Source organism: Planococcus citri, chromosome 1 (genome assembly GCF_950023065.1).
Source record: "Planococcus citri chromosome 1, ihPlaCitr1.1, whole genome shotgun sequence".
NCBI classification, from domain to species: Eukaryota; Metazoa; Arthropoda; class Insecta; order Hemiptera; family Pseudococcidae; genus Planococcus; species Planococcus citri.
The window spans coordinates 49090720-49117589 of record NC_088677.1 but is presented as its reverse complement, the minus strand read 5'-3'; the positions used below and the strand labels follow the sequence as shown (position 1 = coordinate 49117589).

The 26870-nt window shown below is 34.4% G+C and overlaps 1 protein-coding gene across 1 annotated transcript in view; it reads left to right on the top strand.

Moving 5' to 3' along the window:
- The window catches only part of LOC135832463 (bromodomain-containing protein DDB_G0270170-like), a 71027-nt gene that overhangs the window by 40425 nt on the left and 3732 nt on the right, over positions 1 to 26870 (top strand). Inside the window, exon 2 of the mRNA XM_065345721.1 lies at positions 20949 to 23338. Within this exon, the coding sequence (XP_065201793.1) occupies positions 20949 to 23338 (2390 nt within the window). The remainder of the gene's footprint in view (positions 1 to 20948; positions 23339 to 26870) is intronic.

Here is a 26870-nt window from a genome sequence, read left to right as displayed (position 1 = left end):
ATGGCATGACTTGATATTGAAATGCTATTATTTTCAGAAAATTATTTTAAAAAATATTAATCAACAACTCGGGAGCTGGGAGGGAAGAGTGTAAATAATATCGAGCCACTCATAGTATTAGCGCTTTACATCTAATTGTAAGAAGATCTACTCGTATGATGCAATCGTTCGTAAAGTAGGTACCTAATAGGTAATAGGTATCCCTTCGTGGCTTGATAATCGAAAATGATCGTTTTCATGTCTTCTAATGCGCGTCGCTCAAAATTTAAATTTTTCGAAAATATTGACCTTGAAAAAAACTCGTTTTTTGGCAAGTTAAAAAAAATTTTTTTGAGCATCTTGCATCGATTTTTGAGCTTTACAAAAAATATATGTCGTGCTATAAGGCAGGTATCGCTAAATTTTGAAGGAAATTTCGGGGAGGGCCTTCTCTCCGTTTTTTCTACGAATTTTCAAAATTTTAACCCCGCGCCCCCGAAAAAACCATTTATGGAAATTTTTCTGCTTATACGTAGGTACTTATATACCCACTATTTTTCTGTGAAAATTTCAAAATTTTTGGACCACCACCTCCAGATTGAATTTTGAGCACACTACGGTGGAGGGGTGGCGGTCATATTGTTCGGGTTTGACCGGATGGGGGATCCAGGGGGTCGACTCACAACATTTTTTGAGATGGTTTTACATCAATACTATTTTGAAAATTTTTCATGGAAAAAAATGTATTTACTTCTTTCATGGCTTGAAATTCATTAACTAGCTAATCTCAAAATTAGGTACCTACGAGATGGCCAGCTCATCAGAATTATTATGTTCCTCAACATGAAGGTTTTTGATATACTTACTCGTAATATTTAGTTTTGTCATAACCCGTTTCCAAATCGTAGGTAATAATTTTGATTTTTTCAAAAAAGTGACCTCTATTGGGTCGTCCGCTATTGGCAATTTACCTTATTTTTGAAGTGCGATTTTTCATATTTATTCATTGAAAAATGGTGGCTTTTTTGCCACAATGTACGGCTTCAAACTTTTTCAAAACTTTTACCTGTACAAGTAGTAAGTTGAAACGTTGAATTTGGATTTTCTTTTTTAAATCAGTGAATGAATATTGAAAAGCATTCACACATCGATAAGTACACAATTTAAAACTTGCATCCATTCTCTGAACGTCCATCAGTCATTTTGAATATTTTTTCGAAAATTTATCTTCTCATTTATCTATACATTTACACGTATTTATCAGTGATCTTAAATTCCTTTGCGAAATAAGTAGATCAGTGGGAGGACAGATAATCCTATCCAAACGATACCTATATCAGCTGAGACTTTTAAAGAATTTATGATAACTGAAACGATAACATCATGAACTCGTGAGAATTTCGATATTTTAATGTACGGATTGCTGCAGAATGGGGTACCTTTAGGCGCCAGCATCGGCATATACATACACTATAATATGATATTTATGTACCTAGCGTATCTACATAGGTACCTCTACTTAGCTAACACCTCTACCTATGTTCATTTATCGTTGTCAGAAAATTTTGTGAATGTAGTTTTCCCTGAACTAAAGTTTCAAACATAACAATTAATCTGCAGAATCAAAAATTATAATCTTGAAAATATCATAATTATCCAAGTGTTTATGACAGAAGATATAAAGCTTGAAGTTTTAAAACCACAAAAAGGCCACATTTTTCACGAGAATTTATTTTAAGGATTTTTTGACCCTATCTCCCACTTTTTTCAAAAAATTCAGATCATAATTTTCAGCATATCGATGATCAATTTTAAAAGAAGGGGAGAGGGCAGTTATTAAGCTCAAAATCCATGCTGATGGTGCAAGAAATTATCATGCGTTTAGTCAGCACAATACAGATTGGTGTGAAAAAGCGAGTTGATTTTCTATACTCTAGTTCTTTTTTATTTATTTAGGTTTTTATTATTACGTATTATTTTTTTTTATTTTCAAGGTTAAGGATTTTTACTATCTTTTGCTCGTTTTGGAATCCCACCATCAAAAATTTTGATATGAAAGTTAATTATGTACTTACTCATCATTTTCTATCATCAATTCCTCAATAAAATGGCAACAATAATTAAAGAAACGAAAAATAACTAAACAAGTTGCGAAAGATGAGTTGAGAATCTCAAACTATTTTCGAAAAATAATTGATCCATTGTACCCACAAAAAATTTCCTGTAAGTTTATAGTCTATTCTTGTTGATTGAAAACAAGTTACATTTTGCATTCATTACCCATATTAGTACCTAGTACCTACCTAACCATTACTGTGATCAAATTACCACCTTAAGCCTATAATATCTTCAAAAAATTTGTCTTGTAAGAATACACAGTTCGTTAAACCAGACAAGATATGTTGAACCATAACGAATCTTTTGAATGTGGCTTATTAATCTTTGGTAATCCAATAATTCTAATCCATTCAGCATTCACGAATACCAAAAATATCAAACAGAATCACGTCAAGGCGATATTAAAATTTAGATATGCATATTTCATTTGCAATTATATTATTTACTTGTCACAAGTGCTAAGTAGGTAGGTATCCCACACCTAAGTATAGGTATTCACGTTAATCCGCAAATGTTAGAAGACTTTTTTCAGATAGGTATATCCACCTACTATATTATATCTACGAGAGTCAAAATATATCGTTAGTTTAAATCAACTCCTTCTCCATATCTTTACCCCCCTCCCCAAAAAAAACAGTAAAACTAACAGAAAACATACTTTAGGTAAATCCGTGTCCAATACGCGTATACTAATCATCTCATGAATACATGAAGTAAAAAAAAACAATTGATCGGTCCGTTATACCTTTAAATTACTATAGGTTGATCCGGACTGTTGAAGAAATTCTTTGTTTTAACCCATGCGATCTTTTTATTAATATATTGTACGAGATAACAAGAACTAATTTTCCGCTTTAATGTGCGAATATCTCGTCGTCGGTATTTTACGTAAGATGAAACGCCTACGGATTATTGGAAATAGGCCTTCTGCGTGTACCTACCTACATGTGCGGTAAATCATGTACGAGTACCCACATAATTAGGTAATAAATAGGTGTAGCAGATTCGATGAGATTCGACTTACGTTTACCTCAATCTAGATAAAAATCGTCCGCTAACCGTACGTTACAAAATTAAGTTCTGTGTTGCATTTTTTGGAAGGAATATCGTGAAAAAAAAGATCGATAATGATTTACGAGGCGTTTAACTGCGATAAAAGCTACACCGTCGACTATCTCGATGTGTAATTCTTCACACGCATAACGAGACACTGGTTTTGAAAATAAGAAGTGTGCCAAATAAAGCGCATTTAATTATTAGGAATGTTGCAGTGGCGCTGCGTTAGGTAATTTATTAACCTGTAGGAATGCCATTTATAATGAAGCTTCGTATACTCGTAATTCATCGCTGAAAAATGTCATTAATAAAAATTATATATTTTTCCCTCTTTTCTTGAACAGTCGAGACTCGATTACTCGCGTGTTTGCGGGAATCAACAGTTGTCGGCTTGATTAATCAAGTTTCCATTAAATGTGTACCATCTTCCCATCTCCTCCCCCCTCCTCGTCTCTCTTCTTTATCATCAATTCCAACATTGATGGCTCTATTTGAAACGTTATTTTGAAAATTTATTTTCACCGAGGAAATCGTTACACAATCCACTTACTGAAATTTTCGCTATTTTTATAAAGTAGTGCTCAGAACTGGTTGCTACAACAGTAGATCGGTAGCTCGCTTGGTACCTACCCAAGCGTTTTTTTCTCTTATCTTCAACGCTTATAATTGCATGTTCTTGATTTCGTGAAGAACCTTTCATGACCTATGTGTAAGTTAGGAAATATAATAGTTCAGAACATAACGATCGCCCGATCACGTTCACTACAAAACTCCAGATATTATACTAATAACATTAAAAAGTGATTGGTTTTCGTAGGGGAAAAAATGCTCATTTGTAGTATGAACACATATGTACTCAGATTTCGAAAAAAATTGTTTTTTTGAAATCAATATGTATTCTGTGAATGTACTTATGTGAACAAAATTAGGTAGCAAAACCCATTTTTAAAGAATTATAGAAACATTATTTTAAATCTGAGAATTCTTCCTTAATGCAATAGAGTTATCCCAGTCGCATGCATCAAAAATTTTGGAACAGTACAAAACTGAATTGAAAGAGCATACAAAAATACATCATCAGACAAAATCTCAGATAATTTTTTATGAATAGGTCAGCTTTTCAGATCAATTTGGTAACATTTTGATTTTTCTCCTATTTTGACCCAAATTTGATTTTTAAAATTCACCGAAAATCGAAAAGTGCACTTGAATGCCTGAAATTTCAGATTCAGCTTTGTCCATTTCAAGTTGTTTTTTTTTTTTTAGATGGGACACTTAACTCCCTTGTGAAGTTGTGAGACTTAACAACGCTAAATCGAAATTACAAACAAAAAATATATTCCATTACCTACCTACGTAGGTATCCAAAATTTCATGCGCTATAAAAGTTGTTTTTTTTTCAAAATGATTCAAGAATGAGAAAAATCAAAATTTCACTTCTTTTGGCTAGAAAGGTGAAATTTTGTATTGGTAGCCTGAGTATCCTTATTCTGACGCCATTCTCTATCTCATAAATCGATTGAAAGCATGCTATTCAGCGTTGTTTAACAAATTTTTGGAAAAATTACATTGCAGTGAGGCCAAAAGACCCACTAGAAATCGTTCCAATCAATCTACTTACGAGGTTGAACATGGCTTGAATTCGCTTTTAAATTTATAGGAGGAGACGGAGCAGGGGGAGAGGTTCAACAAGGTATGTAGTAAGTACCGATGTTCAGTTTTCTCACTCGTTCGGATGAAATTTTGATTTTTCCCCAAAATTCCAGAAATAATAGGCTAACAATATCTTTTCTCTTTTTTTTTTTTTAAACATGTGTGGGGCGTTTTTTGGTGATGGAGAGTGAAGGATAAGGAGAAGAGGAGATTAAGAGAGCTAACTTCATAACTTTCCAATTATTCTAACTATTTGCGATTTTCCTTGTCCCAAAATTTTATCTAATCAGAGCACATAAATAAACAAATCACACAATCAATTTTCTTTTCAAAAGAAAAAAAAAGATCATGATTATCTCATAGCTCCAACTAACAACAAACCGACGCATTATAAACGCTGAATAATATATACCTAGTACCTATATACCTATGTGGCTATGTAGGTACCCAAATTCCTCATAAATATAGGTAATTCCGGCCCTTCACAAACACTTCCATGATACTTATCAAACAATAGCATTTTATCACGCGATCTTAACCTTTAATCAGTTGATTAATCTGAAAGAAGAAAAAATAAAGAATTAATTTTTGCCAAATACACACCACTTTCACCAATCAATTTGATTTTTTGTAAATAACGAATTCTTTTTTTTTTGAAATTTTACACAATAAGTAGGTAGGTATCTAACGAAACCTCGGGTAATAATTTCACTGCATAAACAATCGATATATTTTAAGATAACGGATTCGTGCATCGAGAAAAAAAGCAAACAAATTGTTCAGCTTCGGCGACAAAAGTCCGATAAATTGGTCACGTATTAAATGCTACATGCACGTCGATGATCGCAAAATAAGATGAGAAATTTTACCCGAAATTACCTACCAAACGAGTGTACCTAATATGGAACGATGCATCGATGAATAAAGAAGGATACTTGACGAGTCAACGACACGTACGATTTTTTACGTGATTATCTCTCGATTTGGATTCAGATTTCCAAATGATAGGTAGACTCAGACCAGATTATAAAATAATCAACCGGAATTGACATTTACCGTATTTACGTAATTGCACGTTTTTAGCCTGCGAGAAAACAGTAAACATAATTACGAGGTATACCTACCTATACCTACAACATGTGTTTGTGTTAAAGACTTATGTGTATTCTCACAAACCCACCTGAAAAAGGTAAACCGTATTAATTAAACTTGAAAACTCTCCGTATAGATAGCTATATTTAAATTTTTATAAGATTCACTTTTCTTATCTGATCCGTTATTGTCATTCAGATACGAATATAAATAACAGCCCACGCTTTACGTATAGGTAGGTACGTAATAATTTTTTTTCTTACGCTATACATATCGAGCCGCAGAGCGCAGAGCCGAGCTATTTAGTGAAGAACGACTGTGCTGCGTGTCGTCTCGTAAAAATCCTATTATACAATGGCCATTTAACAGATGCAATTTTACTACCTTAAAATTACCTGGTCTTGGAGTACTACTGTATATCTGGGGTAATTGGACGTTATTTTGCGTCGGTATATTTATATGAATACATTTTACGCTATAATACGTATAAAATCTATCGCCTTGTCGTCGTACTTACTTAACTTATATCCTGTATTCTGTTTCGTTTAATAATTTTAACAACTTGTAAGACTGTCGGTTGCATCTCGCAGTTAACGAACACCTTCATTTTCTTCACTACAGCTACAACTACAGCTTTGTAACCGTGCATGTACGTATAGGTACGTACAAATAAAAACGCGCATTACAGTATGCACGTTTGACGTTTACACCGGTATAAGTTGATGGGTAATACTGATACAGATTATACAGTTTCATCTGGTGATCTGGGTTCGCGGTACGCCAAGGCACTCTTACATTGGCAAATCAATAGAGCGAATTACCGTAACAAGTGTCAAGAATGCCTGTTTATGTCGAGATGAATAGAAGAACTGAAGAACCCGTGGCTAACAACGAATAATGTGCATTGTACTTGTACCTATCAGGCATAGGTACATTACATACATCTGCATAAGATCATTTGCACAATAGAGAGCATGATTTCCGGATTTTTGCACTTGTAAGTAGGAACACACAACTTTTCAGGCATGAAATTGGCTTCAAAAAGAAATTCGCGTTTTCTTGATAAAATTCAATTTTCGAGAGTCTGCTATGTTTAGAAAAAATGAGCAACCAGTTGGAAACAGACAGATTCATCAAACAAGCCACCTTACAACCCTTATTACACCATATCAATTTTCAAAACATACAAATTTTAGAAACATCGCAGTTCGAAACACTTACGTACAGTCGTACAAGGTAACTTTTTCAACTTATTATCAATTCCGGTTGAGCTGGAATTCGGGTTACTGAAAAAGCATGTCACTCAAACCTCAAAACCAAATTTCGAGCTGACGGAGTTAATTTTCCGATTTTTGGGAAATTTTCGAAAATAGCGAAAACAGCATATTAGTGCAAGTATATGCCTAGTAAGTACTAAGTACTTATTGATTTTCTTCAAAAAGAATACAATCATAGAGATAAAAATCTGAACCTCGGATTACATAATGAAGTCGACGCCCTACCCCATCATTTGGTAGATATCATTTTCGAGCTGATTTGAAGCTCCCTTTGCTTCTAGTCGAACTTGACTTTTCTCTAGAAATATTAAATCGCTCCAGAAAGAGTTAATTGTACCTAATCAACTCTAGCTGTTGAAAATCTAGTCGTGTCAGGAGCTCGACATTTCGAATCGATTAAAGGTGAATCGCCAATCTGACGTAACAAGTTGAAAATGTATTTTTTTACAAGTTAAAAAATCTAAAATTTTGAAAAATTTCCGAAATCTTCAATTTTTACAACAAATGTAAAAATCCATTTCTGGTGTATATCATGATTGGTGGCGGTGAGGGGAAGTCGACTTCACGAGGTAGATGAAGTTTTGAAAAATTTGTGACAAAAATGGAAGATTTTGGAATTTTTTTTTAATTTGAGATTTTCTAACTTGTAAAAAAAAAAAAAAAATACTTTCAACTCGTCACCTCGGATTTATGATTAGATTTGGAATGTTGAGCTTATGATAAGATTTAATTTTCAATTGTCGAAGTTGCTTACAACGCTTTCTGGAGCGATTAGATGAAGCTCTGAAAAATTTCAGGCGAAAATTAACGATTTTCCGGATTTGCGAATCACCTGCCTGGATTGAATTTTGAGCGAGTGGAGTTTATTACAGCAAATAACACCTTCTGGACCAATTTTAAATTTCTGGAGAAAAGTCTACCTACTTCTGCTGAAGGCTCCACATTGGCTCAAAAACGATGGAAATTGATTCGAGGGATCAACGTTATATGTAGAAACGGTTTTTAGACTTTCATCTCTATATTTATTCTTTTTGTAAAAAAATCAATGTACGTATGTATATGTACCATATTAGGCCATTTCCGCCATTTTAAAAAATTCGACAAAAATCAATAAATTAACTTTGGCAGCCTAAAATCTATGATTTTGAGGTCTGTGTGACATGCTCTTTCAGTGAACCAAATTTCAGCTTTATTGGAGTTGAAGGTTGTAAACGTTCCCTCATTTAATGTTATAGATACCTACATATATGAAGAGGTCCAAACACGTATCCCCAACTTCAACTCAATGAAGTGTTTTACAATACGTCATCTCACTTAAAAAAAATTGATTGAATTTTAAATACAAAACTGTGCTGAAAAAAACATTAAAATGGAATAAAAAAAAATAAAATGATTAGGTACTTTTTGGAAAAAAAACATATTATGTAAATATGTAAATACCTACTACCTAATAAATTCAAGTAATTGGACCAGTGCTTACACTTTACAACTACGAGTATGCATTTGCAAACAATTAAGGCTTTATGGTCTAAGTCCGGGGGGGGGGGAGGGGTGGCGAGGGAGGGAAGTGCGATGGAAAGCGAAGTATGGTTCGGAAAAAAACAGTATTAAAAAGTACAACTGTTGTTTGTGATGTTTTTCTTTTATGGCGAGCTTAGAGAACTTTTACTACTGTATACTTTTTGGCTCAGATTGTTTGAGGCTATCGTTTTGGAAATGAAGAATACCTAGTACCTACCTACCTAATGTTATTTTTTCCTCTCTTTTTTTGAAACATCATTGATACTGTTTTTGATGTTTATAATTTCAAAATACTTCCTCTCTCCTTATTCATAAAGGAATTTTGTACAGCGTAAGGTACTTAAGTATATCCAAATTTTCTCATGAGGGATTGAATTTATCTTAGGTACGTCAATATGTACCATGCAATATACCTTAATTACCTACCGATAGGTTTTTTGTAAAATTTGAATGCAGCTTATACTTACCTAGATGTATTGCGATTCAAATTCAATATTTAGATACTCAGATTAGGTGTAAGATTTGAGTAGGTAGGTACGCCTTTTTCAAGCAAATAATTATGCATCTATATACTACATGCACATTATCTCAGGTTATGTATACCTAGGTAAGGTACACGTGTTCATCTATAACCTTTGACCACTTTCCTTTTTTGAATCATAATTGCTGTTACGAAATAGTATACCAACTAAAGAAAAATTAAGGAAAAATTGCTCAGCAGCCCAGCGTTGTAATTAGAGTCGATTTAATAGAAACGTGAAATGGTGCGACCGGATACTTATCCGAAAATATCAAAAGATGCAGGCTAGGTACTATAGGTACGATGAATGCGCAACCATTGGTATATCTTATGCAGAGTCTTCGAAGCCGTATTCGGCAAAAGTAAGTTTCGTCTATAAATACTCGTGTTGTAAGTACATACATACGTGCCTCGATCAGAAGCACGATTGACCAACGCTTCAATATAGGTATAGGTATAAGAATACCTATACTTACAATATGTAATTGGCGTAATGGAAAATAACACGTTTTGGAAACATATAGCCAGCGCGTTTTTTAATAATTCGTTGTACAAATAAATTAAGTTACGCGGTCGTTAGTCTTTGGAGAGATTTAGAAGAGCGCCGCCGCGCCGGTCGGTCTCGCCAAACACACCGAACTGCGAGAATTATCCAATATCCATACCTATAGGGAAATTGTCACGTCTATCGTTGCTACCGTAATACGATTTGAGGAGAACATTTTACCAATGGATTTGATTTTCTTTCTTTCTTTTTGCCAATGTAACTTTGACACTCGTTGTGGAAACGCAGACATACAGAGGTACACCAGGTTATGGCTAAAAAATCATACTGGAACGAGGTCAATTTATAAATCGTCTTGCACATTTGGTCACATACAAATTGTTTTTGTTTGCGATTTATAATTTTTTTTTTCTGTGTCTGTATGGTAAGGTAGAGGTATGCACGCACGTATAGTTACCCAGGACAAGAGTCACTTACGCCAATTGTTTCTATTGTTAAATTACGCGCGCACAAATGAAACGAGCGTTGTCATTGTATTGTGTGTTAAGTACCCTATAAACTATTCAAAGATTCAGTTTAAACGTAGATATAGGTATAATATGTATTAAAAAATAGCGCTTAAGCACGGGAATTGGGAATGGGAATGGGTAATGGGTAATGGGTATGAGTATGGGCAAGCGCACACATATGACTTTGTGCCCGTGAATAAACGCGGCAGTCGCCTAAGTCCAACATGTGCGAATACGGATAGCTTTCCTGTGATGGCGAAAACTATCCATTGCTGGATATACCTTTATCTACCTATGCTTAGGCCGCAGCAAAAACAATCGTCAATACGTGCTTGTAATTTCTTTACGTGATTGAAGCATGTATTACCTGTGACGGAAGGTTACTTCGTGGTCTAGTCGTGTACTACACAGATTTCTAGTACTTATACTACATATAGCTCTTGCTTTACGATACCTTTACAGGGTACATGGTAAACCCAATCTTTCATACGTGCCAGTTGTCATACTAATGAATAGACGACCACAGAAGAAAGTCTACCGTTATCTCTGCATAAGTTAAAGATACCGAACCTTTATGTTATTATACCACATAGTACAATGGCGCAGCTTTGCTATAGGTAAAATAAAAAATAATCCTGCAGATCTGACTGGATTGGATGGCGTTTCAGAGACAGACGAGCATATACATACATAGGAAATGAAAACATGTCGATTCAATTAAGACTTTTTCCATCGCCCTAATCTACACAATATAAGGCTGCGTGAATTAAGGTGTAGGTAATTAAAATATCATTAATGATTTTTAACGTAGGGTATTTTATGCGATAGATGGATCCGATTTAGTAGATATATAACTTGACATTGGAAAGCATTCTCTCTCTAATTGCGGGTACACTATACACGCTGCAGAACATCGCGAAAGCCATTCTCCACAATGGCTCATTAGCACCCAAGTTCCGCTAATTCGCCCATGACTCGAGACTTCTTCAACGTAAGTGTCCAAATGTAAGTTTATCATTTTGCCAAACATACCAGGTGTCCTGTCCTCCGAGAAAATTGCTAAAATTATGTTTTGGACTTTTGCAATATATAACCTGCCACCTTGACGAATGGTGACTAGAAGTTGGCGTTATGAAGTGCTCTTGATCAAATTCAAAAGCAAAAATTTGGTAGTTATTCATTCGTCTGAAAAATTTTGAAATTTCGATTTCAAAAAATCTGCATTATTTGTTGCCTGTCTTTGAGGGGAATAATTATAATTTGTGCGATATACCTACTTATCCAAGATATGCACCTCATAAAAAGTCTATTATAATTTCAAATTTTTATATAATCTGGTATGTACTAAAGATATAAAACTATGATTGAATTGATCCAGCTTAAAATTTCAATGACCATAACAGTTACAAAAGTGTTAAAAAATTATTGTTCAGCTCCAGTATCAACTTTAATTCAAAAGTTTTGACAATTCTGACATAATTTTTTGAGACGAACAGAAAACATTCTCATACAAAATTGCCAAAATTTTCAAAAGTTGAACTTTAGTCAATTTTGAAAGTAAATTCTCAAATATACAACTTTTCAAAACGCGCGAATTACGTTATTTCGTGAAATATATTGTCTAACATTGAAATTAAAGGAGCTATGAGCATTAATTTATAACAGTTTTGGGGCACTTTTGAAACTTCATTTGTCAACAGCGCCTTCAAATTCAAAAGTATGCTATTTTATGAAAGAACCTTGTGTTGTTCGCTTTGGAAAGTTATGCTGGAAACCATACCTACTTACTTACTTGATTGTTAGTCAAAAATTGGATTTTTGATAATTCACAAATCTTTGACCTCTTCAATTATCAAATTTGGCGATAGGGCCAGAAAAACTTGATATTAGGTGCAAGTGCGTATTCAGAACAAAACTTTAGCAAGACTTTGTTCTCATCAGCGATTATTACCTACTAGTGAACATTCTCTCGTCAGAATAAAAGTAGAATAGCTTAAAAAGGATTGGTAGTGGTACTTTCATATCAAATTGACAAAAAAATCAATTATTTCTCATTTTTTTCACCAGAGTTCTGAATATGTAATTCACTTAATTTCAAAGCAAGGAGGTCGAAATGGGGGCAATTTGTAATTTTATAATTTTTCTACAAATTGATTTTTTTGTAGAGGGGGGGGGGGGATAAATGGTTCCTATTTCGAGTCCGCATTGGTCCTGCTTTTAAGGAAAACCCTCCCTTGACGTCCAAGTGGAAAAAAATTTGAAAAAATGATCGCTTATTTATTTTAATTTAATATCTGATTAGTTATCGTCTATCTACAAATTGTACAAACTTAAAATCCAAATTCTTACGTTATAAGTTATAATTCTGTAAAGTATTATTTGAATAGGTACTTCAAAAATTCACGAAAATATTTAAAAAATAAGTCCAGCTGTCATCGAACACCTTGTATACTTTCGCCATGAAAGGACTTATGAACCTCGCAGTCAATATTTATGAAAATAAAGCCGAACCTTATAATAGCTCTTTGTTGTTGGTGTTCATTCGAATATTCGTCAATATCCGAGTGTGAGGTCCACTGTGCCTTTTCAGGCTTTGGTGGCCGGCGCCATTAATAAGATTCTCAGGAATATTCCCACCGCGAAGGCGTTAATGAAAAATATCCACGCTTCTTTTTTTTTTTTCAATAAAAAACCTCAACTGATTAACGTCATGTTGCGATGTCGCAATACGCTGTATATGATAATTAGCCAATTTTTGGACAACGTTTATGACTGTGGTGAAATATGTACAAAGCGCATTGACACCGTTATGGAGAGTTGTATGTACTTATAGGTTCAAATCGAACGTGTCACATAAATCATTTGACAGAATGAAACAGCAAAAAAAAAAAGAAGGGTGAACATTTATATGTATCTGTACACCTTCCATTATCTAAATTAAATCATTCGGTTTGATCTTTAATTGAAAAATATATTGCATCAGTTCACTTCTATAATCTTTTGTTCCAGACTACATTGTGATCAAAAGTTAAACACTGGTGAAGAAATAAACTCCGAGTAATTGCGTGTAATCAGAGGTACGAGTACTAAGTAGACCTACAACCTACATGTATTGGTACAAAATCAAAAAAATATAATATAAATGGGCTCTTTTTACATGTAGGGTAGACCTATACTTACAGTGCAGTATGAATATATGCTCAATTCGTATAGATAGGTTTAGGTACCTAGAAGAATTTTATTTATTTAATCATTGGTAGTTCATTTTCTTTGCGCAATTTTTTTCTATTTGAACAATTTAATCGGTTTGGTATTAGATTTTTCATCGATTCTTCGATTGATTAAATTACCGCCCAATTTGAAGGACCGTTTCAATTGAACACTTTATTTTAACAAGAGTCAAAATTACTTTACCTTTATGCAATTTATCGAAATTACCACCGAGCTAGGTAAAGAGGTTAGACGAGTAAATGAAGGTCATCGGAGCATTTTATTCCAAAATGCACCTCGCAGATATTTGGGTTATATTTTATTACGTAGGTTACCTACTCGGAGTTATAATTTGCCAACTCATTCATATAGTATAGACAATTAAGAGAAAAATGAAAAAGACTTCTAAGTAGGTACACTTATTAAATGTAATGTCGCAAAACTGTACAATCCTCTTTCTCCATTTACCTGAATGAACATATCACAACGTGGAAAATATGAAATATGAAACTTTCGTAATTGATGTAGATAAAAGTGGTATTATAATTGTACAAATGGTTTATTAAAAACTGAAGATATATATCTGCGCGAATTAACAAAATGTACTATATGAGAAACTATAGGCTGTATAGAAAGGGAGAGAGAAGAAAAAAACGTGACTTGGGACTCATCAAAAAAGTAGTTTTGCGAATAACTTGTTAGGTACTTTTTACCTTCTAAGTTGTATATGTACCATGTACCTTACCTACAGATGGCTGGCGCGTCGGTAAATCATTAAATAATTTGCCGCGTTTATATTTTTTTAATACTTACGCAATTTATGAGATGCGTATTACATAAAAGTACCTACAAAAATGGTTTAACTTCTCGTGTATGAATATTATAAAGCCTACAATAAACAAAATCTTTATGCTATGCGACATGGATTATCCTAAAATGGATGTAAATTCAAATTAAAAGATGTAACTTTCTATGCGTTCTTCCGTATTGGAGGTCTTTGCTTTCGTTGTAGTATTTCAAGTATCTATTGTCATAGCTCATAAATATATGGAGGATTTTGCGGTTGACATGTATATCTAATGGGCAAATCGTGCTATAGAAAATTGGCTCCATTAAGACGTACCTATATAATGTAGCTGTGAGCATCATATACTTGAAGTACAGTTTGAAAATGTATGCATCAGGTCGTTACTTCGCTATTTTCTTTTTTATAATTCTCCAAAATCTTTACAAATCCAAATCATGAATGGAATAAAAACTGAAAAAAGAATGATTTTTGAAACTCACTCAAAAAAAGTCATAGAACGGAGTGAGAGGAGGCATTCCAACCGTCGAAACCTTTGATCCGAACGAAGCTTACTTCATCGAAAGAGCATGACAAAAATTTATCGTCTGTTTTAAAAATACTTACAACTTTTGCAAAAACTGCGGAAAAATAAAAATTTTATCAACTTGATCTAAAAAACTGAAATTTTATGAATATGTAAAGTAAGTAGGTTAGTAAGTACCTACCTTGGCTGTTGACTGTTTGAGCTTTTTGTAAATCGTTTGCGCTTCTGCTGATAACAATGAGAAGCGCAAACGATGATTTCCCCCTACCTTGTTTTCCAACCCCCCTCTCCATCAACTGAACACATGTTTCAAACCATTTCAAGTAGGTTCTTTTGAAGCTTCCAGCACGTTTTTGAAAGTTTGGATAACTGACAATTTTTTTGTAGGTACCTACTCCGCAATTTCAGTATGCTGAGTCGATTTCAACTCAAATACAGCCACCTCTGGATTATTAAAATTGTTCCTACAACATGAAAAACTGGTCCCTCTAGATCTATTTTCGGGGCCTCAAAATGTCTACAATCAACATCGCCTTTCACCCAACAGTTTTAAATTGCTGATTTGTCAACTTTTAAAATTCACTATGGTAGACGAGGATGAATACATCACCTTTATTTCAAAATCATGATTTTCAATCACAACGAAAAATTTCAACAATCTAGATCTGAACAGCAATTGGGTTCAAGGTATTATAAATATACTGGGAAAAGGATGTATTTCTGTGGGCTGCTGTATTATTATCTTCCATTGTATATGGTACCTCGAAGGTGTCACATTTATAGTTGACTTAGATCTTTCCCAAACGATTCACCAGTCGAATGCAATTCGAATAGATATCGTAAGTGAAAAATATCGTGATTATTACACGCATCGACCATGAAATACATATATAAATATTTCTTTCCAATCTACCTACTCCTCGAAGCCAATTGTGATCTGTTCATTAACACACAAAAGAATCGAGCTGTACTGAAAGATGATTTAGTGGAAAAATACGAGTAATATTCAACGTACGAGAGTACATTATTATTTTTCTTCTCATTGTCAGAACTTGTAATTCGAGCATTTCATTAGCGATAGTTATATTTTTAACGAGAAAATTCAACATGTCAACCAAAACAAAAAACTTATATAGGAAGGTACCATCGATTCAAAGTGAGATATTTGTACAAAATATAAGAATCACATTCAACATAAGATCTAATACAGGTTGAATGAATCGAAAAATGATAACCAAGCAATTTAAATTTAATATGAATTCACGTGTGCGAGTATGAAAATATTTGCAGTGACCTACGACCTATTTGCAATTGTAGTGTAAGTAAGGTCTGGTCTCTATACCCATTCTTTAAAACCTTAGGCCATCCAATTATAATAATAATTATATCTATGTCAATGGTACATATTAAGAATACCTTCTAAAATAGTATTATTACGTAAAATAGAGAATAAAAATTCTCAACTAGGCGGTTTTTTCTGACAATTTATAAAACGTTTTATGTAACAGACACAGAGTGTCAAAGTGCACCGGCTTAGTTCCTCTCTTATTTTATTGCGATAATAATTGAAAATCTTTGTAATAATAATTATGTTCTTCCTGTGATTCTATTTTTGACATTTTCTCGCCAACATTATACAATCGAAACAGTACTAGGTACCTAAATTTTATATAATGGGTAGAAGTACCTGTAAACGAATTTATTAGGGATTCGTTAATGAACGTTTACGATTCTAATAACATAGGTCCCTGGACCTATGTAACTCAGGTACTGGTATCTAATATGCATCTATCTACAGTACCTACTTGTGGTTCATTTTAAAATACCTACTCGTGACAATTACGTAATTGCTAATTAATTAAGTTATAAGTTAAGTTGTGTTGTGTCTGTGTCGCTGCCGTTCCTATAATATTAGGTAGGTAGTCTGATAAATATGTTTAGGTACAATTCAACAACAACTAGGGAAACGTGGTGAATTTATATGGAAATTTCATTTCAAATACGCATTTCAATTCCCAAACGAGCAGAACGGCGTAGATTTATAATTTTCTCCCTTGGGTAGGTATACTTACCCTGTAAAATAATTGTCAGAGACCAAATTAGCCAACTTTTTTGAAAGCGACTGGAAAGATGACAAATTTTTGAATTTCTCGATTCCAAAGCCCTCTACAATTTCAAAAATGCACATGATTTGATGAAAAGAGTGAGTTCAAACATTTTCAGAGTATTTTATACGTCTTATACCTATTGAAAGTGAACCAGTTTTCAACTGTGACACTGCCTTCATATTTTTGAAATCTACCCACTTTTGAATTTCCAAACTTGAAATTTTCTTAGATAACACCGCGTCCTATGAAATATTGTTGGATGTTTTTCAGCCTTAAAATATTGTTTATTTTTTCTACCAAATAAGATCCATGAACTTTGAACTTTGTTCACTTGTTGTTATGATTTTGTCACGAATAGGTCCAATTCAAAATATATAGGTAATGTCAATTTGTTCTGTTATTAATTCGTAAAAATTACTTTTCGTTGAAATTATTTAAAAATTCGCTTTTTAAGCGTAACAATACCTTAACTAGGTACCTACCAAAGGGGTCATTTTCAAAAATTCACCGAAAATCAAAAAACCACCTAGCTCAATGAACCAGACGATTTGTAAAGGTTCCGTTGTACATACCTAAATAAACTATGGGAATCATGTAGAATTTCGCACGCAGCGATTCATAATTTCTATTTTATGGCTGTCGAATCAAGCTTTTCAATCCAGGAAATGCGACTTGCAAATTGTACTTGTGATACCGCAACTTGCTCCTTTGCCGTACTCAATGAGTAAACTTTTCGATGGCGTAACTTTATATGACAGCAAAACGAACATTTCAAACACTTAGCAGCTAGCTAGGGTAATAAAAAAAAATATATATTGAAAAATTCACTCCAACTACCTGATACCTCTACCGTATACCTATACACACACGCATTCGAAGCTCTTAAAACGAATTTGTATTTCCTCAATTCACTTAGCTCCTGCCAGCACCAGGCTCACGATTTTAACGCGGCAAGCTGCGAACTAAAATGCACTTTACCACCCTACGGTGGCCTATCGGTATCGGGCGACATGTCGATATTCAAGACGGAAGTGAACGCTATTTATTAAATGTGAGGTAACAAACCGATATAATTCTGGCGTAAGTTCAATCTTACCTTACCTACTGTACGCAGTAAGATCCGTTGTGTTGTTTTGTTTGGTTGTGCTACCTACTCGTACTACTGGCATCTGATCATGGCATGGCGGCGAGTGCGAAGATATGATCACGTTTTTAATATAGGTAGAGTACCTACACGATACCGTAAAGGTACTGAGGTTTGGACTGTTGGTCTTGGAGGTCTCCCTGTGTCTGTGCATATAAAATTATAAAATATACCTACCATGTACAAGACGACATAATGATCTAAATCGTATAGGTATACAGTGCTTACTGCATAATGCATCTGGTATTTCGGCATCACGACTACTGATACTCGGTTCGTTGATAATACCGCAAAGAGCGCAAATCTTCCAAGAGGATGTGTGCTCTGTGATCGCAATCCAATGGCGTAACGGCGCTGCAATTACATAAAATTTTACTGCGAAAAATACATGGATGGCAAAATGCTATCCTTTATAGGTTACTCGTTCATCTGTGTAAATAAGTCGTAATATCCTGCCTCTACATATTAAGTAGATCCTATATGCGCCAATATTTTTATATTTTTCAAGTCGAATAAATCCATTTCTACGGAATAATTTCAATTAATATAGTGCAAGAGGGCGATAGTTATGAAATATTTTTGGAGCATTTTATACTAAGCGTGATTTTTTAATCGGTCGCTGTCGTGGTAGGTATAATTATATCAACCGGTTACGTATCGGTTCGCCAATTTGATGTTTACATTCGATAGATTTCCGGCTCATCTCATTTAATTGATTTGTTAAACGCTCGACTAACTGCGGCCTATGCCTGTGGTGCTTAATTTGACGATTAAACGATACGCAATACCTACTGCTAATAGGTCGATCGAGTGAAAAAATACCTACGTACCAGTTGTTTCCTGCGATGAAGAATCGATTCGGTGAAGCGGATAAACGTCGGTGAAGGCGTGGTACTCTATATAGCCTTGGGTGTATCTGGGGTGCACCATCGATTCTCTCAAATTTGATTGACGACTCGAGTGTCTCTTCGAGTTGGTACATCACACCAAACATCACGATTTTGTTGTTGTAAAGGACTGCAACTTGCACACCAGCTACAGCAGCTGATTGAGTAAACATATGGTCGAATTGTTTAGGTGATTTATCGACTATTCAACTAAGGTTGATTTGAATTTTTTTTTAAATCTTTGTTCGTCTTTCAGACGTGGGTAGAATATTTACCATGGTCTTCGAATACCTAGGTGAATGTTACGTAAAAATATTATAAAAAAGCCATTTGATCAATTGGTATCATTTAATTCGGAAATATAGCATATATTCAGAGAAAGTAGATTTGTATAGTAGGTATGTGGTAGCTTTATTGATATGAATTTACAAGCAGCGGTGCCTTTAAAATCTCCTAGTGCACTTTTAATAACATTACAAACTGGTTAGGTCTAGATAGATATGTTTTAGGTACAGTCAGTTATGTGTTAATAATTCTTCATTTTAACTACGCGGTGCTCGTAAAAACATCGAGTTCACTGTCTGTGTGTTGTTTTTTTTGTTTTGTTTTTGGAAAGTGATTGGAACTGGTTTTGTAGTACTTTCCTCGCGCCCTGGTTACTACTTTCATTTTCAGCGTGACTGCTGGCTGAATTTTTCTTTCGGGGGAATACCTCTCTTAGACCCACGTTGTCTTGTGGATTACGTGCGATCGACCGTGGGTTGTAAAAGGTGTATACTTACACTTATTACGACGTACGGGTATAAACAATACCTCGATAGTGTGGTTTTAATTGACCTGGCATTGTGAAATTCTTCATTCTCGGAATCATCATGGATCAAATGAGATATGCACGAAGGATAAAGTTGTGGGTTATTTGAGGTTATCAGGATCTTCTTATTCAAATGCACAATGGTCAATACCTATAGTCATTCTGAGGAGTTTATTTACTAGCCCAACGATGGAGAGAGATATAGGCACCTTCATATTGTTCCTGGGAGTGTTTAGTTATTATGGTACTTAGCTACTTACCAACTTCTGGAATTTGAAATATTAAGTAGTAAACTTCGGGTAAGGTAATGTGATCGTATTTGTCCCGTCCGAAATGATAACATTAAGCAACTGATAATTCGAAACATAGACAATAAAAGCACATAAAAAACAATTTTCACAAATATTTCTAATATGCCAGTTTTAAACAATGTTTTAAACGTTTTTTGTAAATTTTGACAAAGTGTCATCAGTTGTCGATAAATTTTAATTATTTTAGGGTGTAATGATATTTTTTTTGTTTTTTACATCATTTTTCCTAATGGATTTTAAATCATGTTTCATGCAGTTCTTGCTGAATTTGGCCAAATTTCATCAGTTTTTGACTTTAAAATGGTCAAAAATTGCAGCATAAATTGAAAAATACCCGCATTGTTGAGGAAAAAATGAAAACAGACGTTTTAAAAAATATTTACCTATAACGGTGAGGATGGGAAAAATATTGCCACTCTGCCATTCTACTTAACAAGATCGCCACTTCAGTGGAAGCGTTTATACTTGTATGTACACAATTGTGCTTTCCTAAGTTGGGCATGATCTTGAAAAAGATATAACATTAAATAATATCTGCATTATGAAATTTTTTGAATATGTATTTGAAAAGTGATAATTCATGATAATTGTTGGGAAAAATCATTGTTTTGAGCATTTTTTTAATACTTATTCAAGCCCATGCGCTTTCGGATTCTCGAGTCAAATGGAGGACAGGGAGCGTGATATAGGTTTTTCAAGATCAAAAACCACAAAAAAAAACTTCGACAACCTGTAGTCTATGTGATTTTATAAAAGTATATTAAATACAGCCCATTTTGTAACGATTATACTTGCACTGTATTGTAATTATACGCATCTCGATTTTCGCATATTAACTCGTTTTAAAACGTATTTTCATTTCACTCTCGAATAAGTCGGCATAATTTTAATAAGGCATTAATTTTAATTGTTTCAGGAAATGAAAACGTCAACAACGGTACAGAAAAAGCGAACAGAACTTCTGTGCCAGGAGGAGCCAACGGCAACGGTAGCGAATACAAGGAAACCAAACGCTTCCGGCAATACCGACCATCGTCCGAAGATATAGTCAACCAATCTGCAAAAAACGTCACCATCGAAGACACTTCGGCCAAAAATACCGAAACGATTCGTAGCCGGCATTCAATCAAGACTAAGCACAAGCATAAAAGAATGTGGCACGAGTTATCTAACGATCAAAAAAACAATACCATAACGTTAGACAATGTTGATAAAGCTTCAGATACCAAAGAGTTAATTAAGTCTAATGTAAACGATACCGCGAACGCGAATTCTCTAATTACCATCGGCGGCGGCGGTGGCGACAACTACGACCACAATCGTACCAAAGAGAACAATAAAGTCGAGCTGAGAAATAACAATGCTAAAAGTAACGATGCTGCAGACAATGACGATAACGTGAAACAAATCAATACGGTTATTGATGATAAAGCTAAGAATGCTGCCAGTAACGAGGACATCAGCAATAGCAGCGCCAGCAGTAGATCGAAGATTCAAAGAATTAGTGCCAGAGTCGCGGCCGACAATTCGACCAGCGCCTCTATAAATTTCAATACACCGTCACATCGTAAAAAAAGAAGAAGAATTTTATTCTCTTCCACTCAACCAGTTCCTATCGATGCTTTACCGAGTCAAACTTCAGTGTACAATAATTTTCAACCGATCGAGCAGAGTTTTCCCAAAGACCACATTGTGCCTTTTTTAGACTTCGGTCGTAAAATTGGAGGAAGCGGCACCATTCCTCGAGGCAATGTAAATTTCGTGGATAGCTTGTTGACCGAATTACGTAGCAGACCTATCGAACCTAAACCCCAAATCGTACCCGAAGATGAGCCCATACACGACGATATGGACGTAACCATGGACAGGAAAACTATCGAAAAAAATCACGTCCATAGTGATCGATTACACGTAGCCAGTACAAATTTAGCTAATTATTACCGCAGATCTTCCACGACAAAACCATCGACAACTAATACGACGACGACAACCACCACCACCACCATCACCACCACCTCCAATGCTGTTAATAATTCTTCGACTTGTATTCCGGCTTACAGAATTCGGCGTCCTTACCCGAGCAATAATAATAAAACACTTAAACGAGAAATCAATCAAAACATAACCATATGTCAATACAATGTTACAACCAGCACATCTAAAACCCTCGAAGACGTTAAACCAGAGACGAAAAAAGTTCAAAAAAATCGACTCGAATCATCGACCACGTACAAAATTAGCTTTAAAAATGACACGAATCAAGTAACGGAATCACCGGCCGCTATTGTAGACGTTACAACATCGTTGGCTAATCAGTTCACTACGAAAATTTTGTCTACCGCTGTCATAACCTCGGTATCGGTTAAATCGAACGATGACGACCTAACGGTACCAATACAACCGTACATTTCCGTCGTCGATCAGATACCCAAATCCGAACGCGAGGAAACCCGCAAAAAATCCAAATCCGAAAAATCCTTCGACAATACGTATAATTCGAGCGGTGTCGTATTTTCCGCTTTGAATAAAAATAAACCCGTTCAGTCGACCGTACGACCAAGTCTGACCTTTTACCAACAACGTAATACAGCGAAAAATTTTCGAACTAGTACGAGAAACGCGCATATTTCCAAAACAAGCCAAATATCGCAATCGACCAGACCCACTGTGAATCTCAGTACTTCTGATAACAGCCCTGAAACTACCACCAAACAGTACCAAGTCCAGCCGAGCATCATCAACACCTTCAACTTCTCTGACCCGAATATTGGATATCTCCTTGGAAGTAATCCAACCACCCAATCAGCTCAACCCGAATCAGAACCCCTTGAAAATGCTGAAATCACCACCGACGAGCTTTTCAATCAAAAACCAACCGTCGTCATTGTCACCGTCAACGAAGGCGATAGTTTACCAATAAGTAACGAAGAAGATCTGTACAATTCCTCTTCGACACCGTCTATAATCACGTATAAAAATACTGAAAGAAATACCGAAAATTGGAGATACCTTACTAATGTAGAAAATGAAAGTTCCTCTAAAAATTCAACGCAGGCGCCTCAAATTTATGCCATATTTTCCAAGTCATCTGTGCTCAATTTCACCAGAGTCGAATCACCAGTACCATCGACTACTCCAAAACTTGCCGCCAAACCTACGATTAAACCCAGTAGCGAAGAGTATGCTGTTGGATATCAAATTGGATTTCATATTATTACCTATGTGTTGGCTGGCTTAGGGATTATTCCGCTGGTTATAGGAATTTTCCTCATTACTAAGATGATACTCAGTCAGAATAAAAAACAGGTGAATGATGTGATGTTTTATTATGTAGGATAAGTAATTATTACCTACATATGTAATAGGACCAGTAGGTAGTGGCAGGTACCTACCTACCTACAGATAGATTATGACTATAGTCCAGATGAGAATTGGTAGAATATTTGAATTCCGAAAAATAAAATCTTGAAGTAGGTAGGTATCTATCAAGTATATCTATTTGTTAGGCAACATTTTAAAGTCAAAATTACGAAACAAAAATAAAATCTTGTTCAAGAATCATTTTGTTCTAATTAAATAATGTGACGAAGTATTTTTTGGAAACCAAAACCAAATTAAAAATAATCGTTTGGCTTTCAGTGAAGAAAAAAAAAATTTCTATCGAAAGTAAATAAGTAGTCATCAATAAAAATCATCAAATTTTTCGTTTCAATTTCTAGTTATGCGTACCTACGAGTATGTATTTTATTCAAGACTGAAGACACATAAGCAGAAAAAATTTTAAAACTATGAGAGGGAAAAATGATATTTTTGTCCTATCTACTAACTTTTTTTTTTATCATTTCATTGGATCTTATTCGCTTATATATAGCCGGTCTCTTCCCCTACTACAGGATTTAAAAGAATCATCAACATAACTTCATAACTTGGAAAAAAAAATCCAAAAATTTTATAATTTTTACTCTAAATGATGTCTGCGAGTGAGTGTGATATAAAATAAATGTAGGTATATAGCTATAAATTCAAATCGGTGGAACTTGAGATCATTTTGATAATAACAACTGCTCTACTGTAACTTTAACAAATTGAGGAAAAAATTTATTAATTAATTGATTGAATCAGTGCTTCGAAAGATTAGGTAGTAGATGGTACATAAACGAAGTGTTGCAGAAATGGCCAAATACATTTTTAGGCCTAAATATTGACGTAGGTGAGGTTTTGATTCGATGATAACAATATTTCAAAGTTGAAATCCTTCTAACATGTATATACGAGTAATATTGTAGTTTGTACAATGTACCTACTTAAGGGTGTAGTTTAGTAGGTAAAATGAGTACGTAAAAACCTTCAATTTTCATTACAAAACTACGAAAAAACTACTGTTCGGATAACTTTCATTTTTGGATATGTTGTTTAGACGAATGAAATCTTGGGTGCTACGAAGCCCTTTTTGAGAAATTTACTTTGATACATTAATTATGATGATTTTAAATATTGTAAAAATGAGCTATTTTCACTTGAAAATATAACGCTTGGAAACGAAAACTTCGAAAAAACGGCTTCGTAGCACCCATCATTGTAATCTTGAGAAGTTATGTTCCGAATTCTAAATAGATCGGTTCATTATTCGTTGCGTAGTTTTGTAACGAAATTATTCAATTTTATTAGTTGATATTAACAATGGCGGACCTAAAAATTGATTGTTTACAAATTTTAGTTGAAGCATTTCAAATGTAGGGTGCGTATCAATAGTTTTCGTTGATACCTGTACTTAAGAATGAGAAAATTCGTTCTTTTCATCATAAACCTCTCTGGCCACTTTCATTTATCATTCAAATCTTCAAAAGCAAAAACAATTTTGAAAAAGTTATCAATTATCGTTTTGAAGTGGAAAAAATTGCTTTTGTTCTCAATATAATTAATAATTCTCATCAATGTGTAACAAAATAATTAATAATTCTCATCAATGTGTAACAAAATACATCTCATAAGTACCCTCACAACAACTAATAAACCATGTACCCACTTACATTTTATTCTTTCAAAGTTTCAAGTTCGTAATGCGGGGTGCTTAGTTATCAACTTTCATTTATTCAGAGTAAGTGAGTAAATTTACGAATTTTGACCAAACTAAAATCTCAAAATGAAGTATTCCTACTTGAAATAGTATCATGGTTTTGAAAATTTACTATTTTTTGAATTTTCCCTGGTTTTAATTGATTTTGTTTGCATTTTGTCGAACTTTACTGAAATTTCATTTAATTTTTACAATTCTTAATGATTGGGTAGGTACCTACCTACTGATTTTAATGCGTTTTCGAGTGTTTTCATATAATTTTGTCAACAAATCTTCACACATTTTTGTCAAATTTTAATGAATATTCGACATTTATTGGTGATTTTAATGTCTTTAGGTAATTTTGGTGATGATTTACAGAATTTTTGCTGCATTTTATCGTTTACTTACAAGGGACCCCCCCCCCCTAATGATAATCTCCAATTTGCGTGAAACTCGGACTGCTGGAAAGAGGACCTCAAAAAACACCCATCCCCCCAATTTTCAGCTGCTCAAGTTGATTTTTACATTTTTGGCGAGCGTTTGAAATTTTGTGTACACAGCTAAAGCTGTTTAATAACTCAGAAAACGGAAAAAAATTACAAATATCCATTTCTCCCGCGTATCAACTCGCGTATCAACTTCTGGAGCTCAAATTTTGACCACGTGCAATTTTCTAGATTAGCCGGATCCGGCCTTCCAGACAGAAAACAGTTTTTTTTTACTGTTTTTTCTCTTATTTTTGGTGAATTCGAAAAATAACTGTTTCTCCCCACCACGTGAACTTGAGTAGCTGAAATTTTGGCCGAAGGATCCATGCTTGATACGTACATAATTAACTGATACTACCGCCGACCAAATCCGGAATCATCATCAGAAATCAAATTTTCTGTCCATCCGGTGGTTTATAAATGCTATTGAAAAATTTGAAAATTCAGTAAAATCAGCTCTTGTAATGAATTCACGAGCTCAAAACTTTGGTTAAAAAGTCTGTGGTAGATACCAAATCGACCCATACACCATTAGCCGGATTCGGCTTTCTGGTCAGAAAACCGGATTTTTTACTTGTTTTCTCGTATTTTCGGTGAATTTGAAAAACGACCGTTTCTCTCCCCAAAAATTTCAACTGCTTAAGTTCATGTGGTGGGGAGAAACGGTAATTTTTAAAATTCAACAAAAATATGATGAAAAAATAGGTACAAATAAAAAATTCTGTTTTCTGAGCAGAAGGCCGGATCCGGCCAAGGGTGGTATGGGTCGATTTGGTATCTAGCATAGACTGTTTGACCGAAATTTGAGCACTGGAAGTGCATAAGATGAGCTGGTTCAACTGGTTTTTCAATTTTTTCAATGACATGTACAAGATCCAGGTGGGCAAAAAATATGATTTCTGATTATAATTCCAGATCCGGCCGACGGTAGTGTTGAATGTTTTTCCAATTTTCAATATTTCAATTTTGGATTCAGTTTTTGTGAAATACGCACCGTATCTCCATACAATTTTGAGTAAAAATGAACTGTTGTATATTTAGCCGAAAATGTTTTCATACATTTAAAAAAAGTTTAAAGGCAGACAGGTTTTGATTTTTGGGATTTTTGATAAAATGTCATGTGACCTATCAAAATGAAATAAAATTTCACGAGAAATTCTAATACTCTGACAAAAAAAATTTTGAGCATTTTTGAAAGACTATTTGAGCTCATAATCGAGTCATGAATGTCATGATTTCCGAAGTTTCTGAAAAAGGCATCATGCAACGCGCAGAAATGGGTTAAAATATG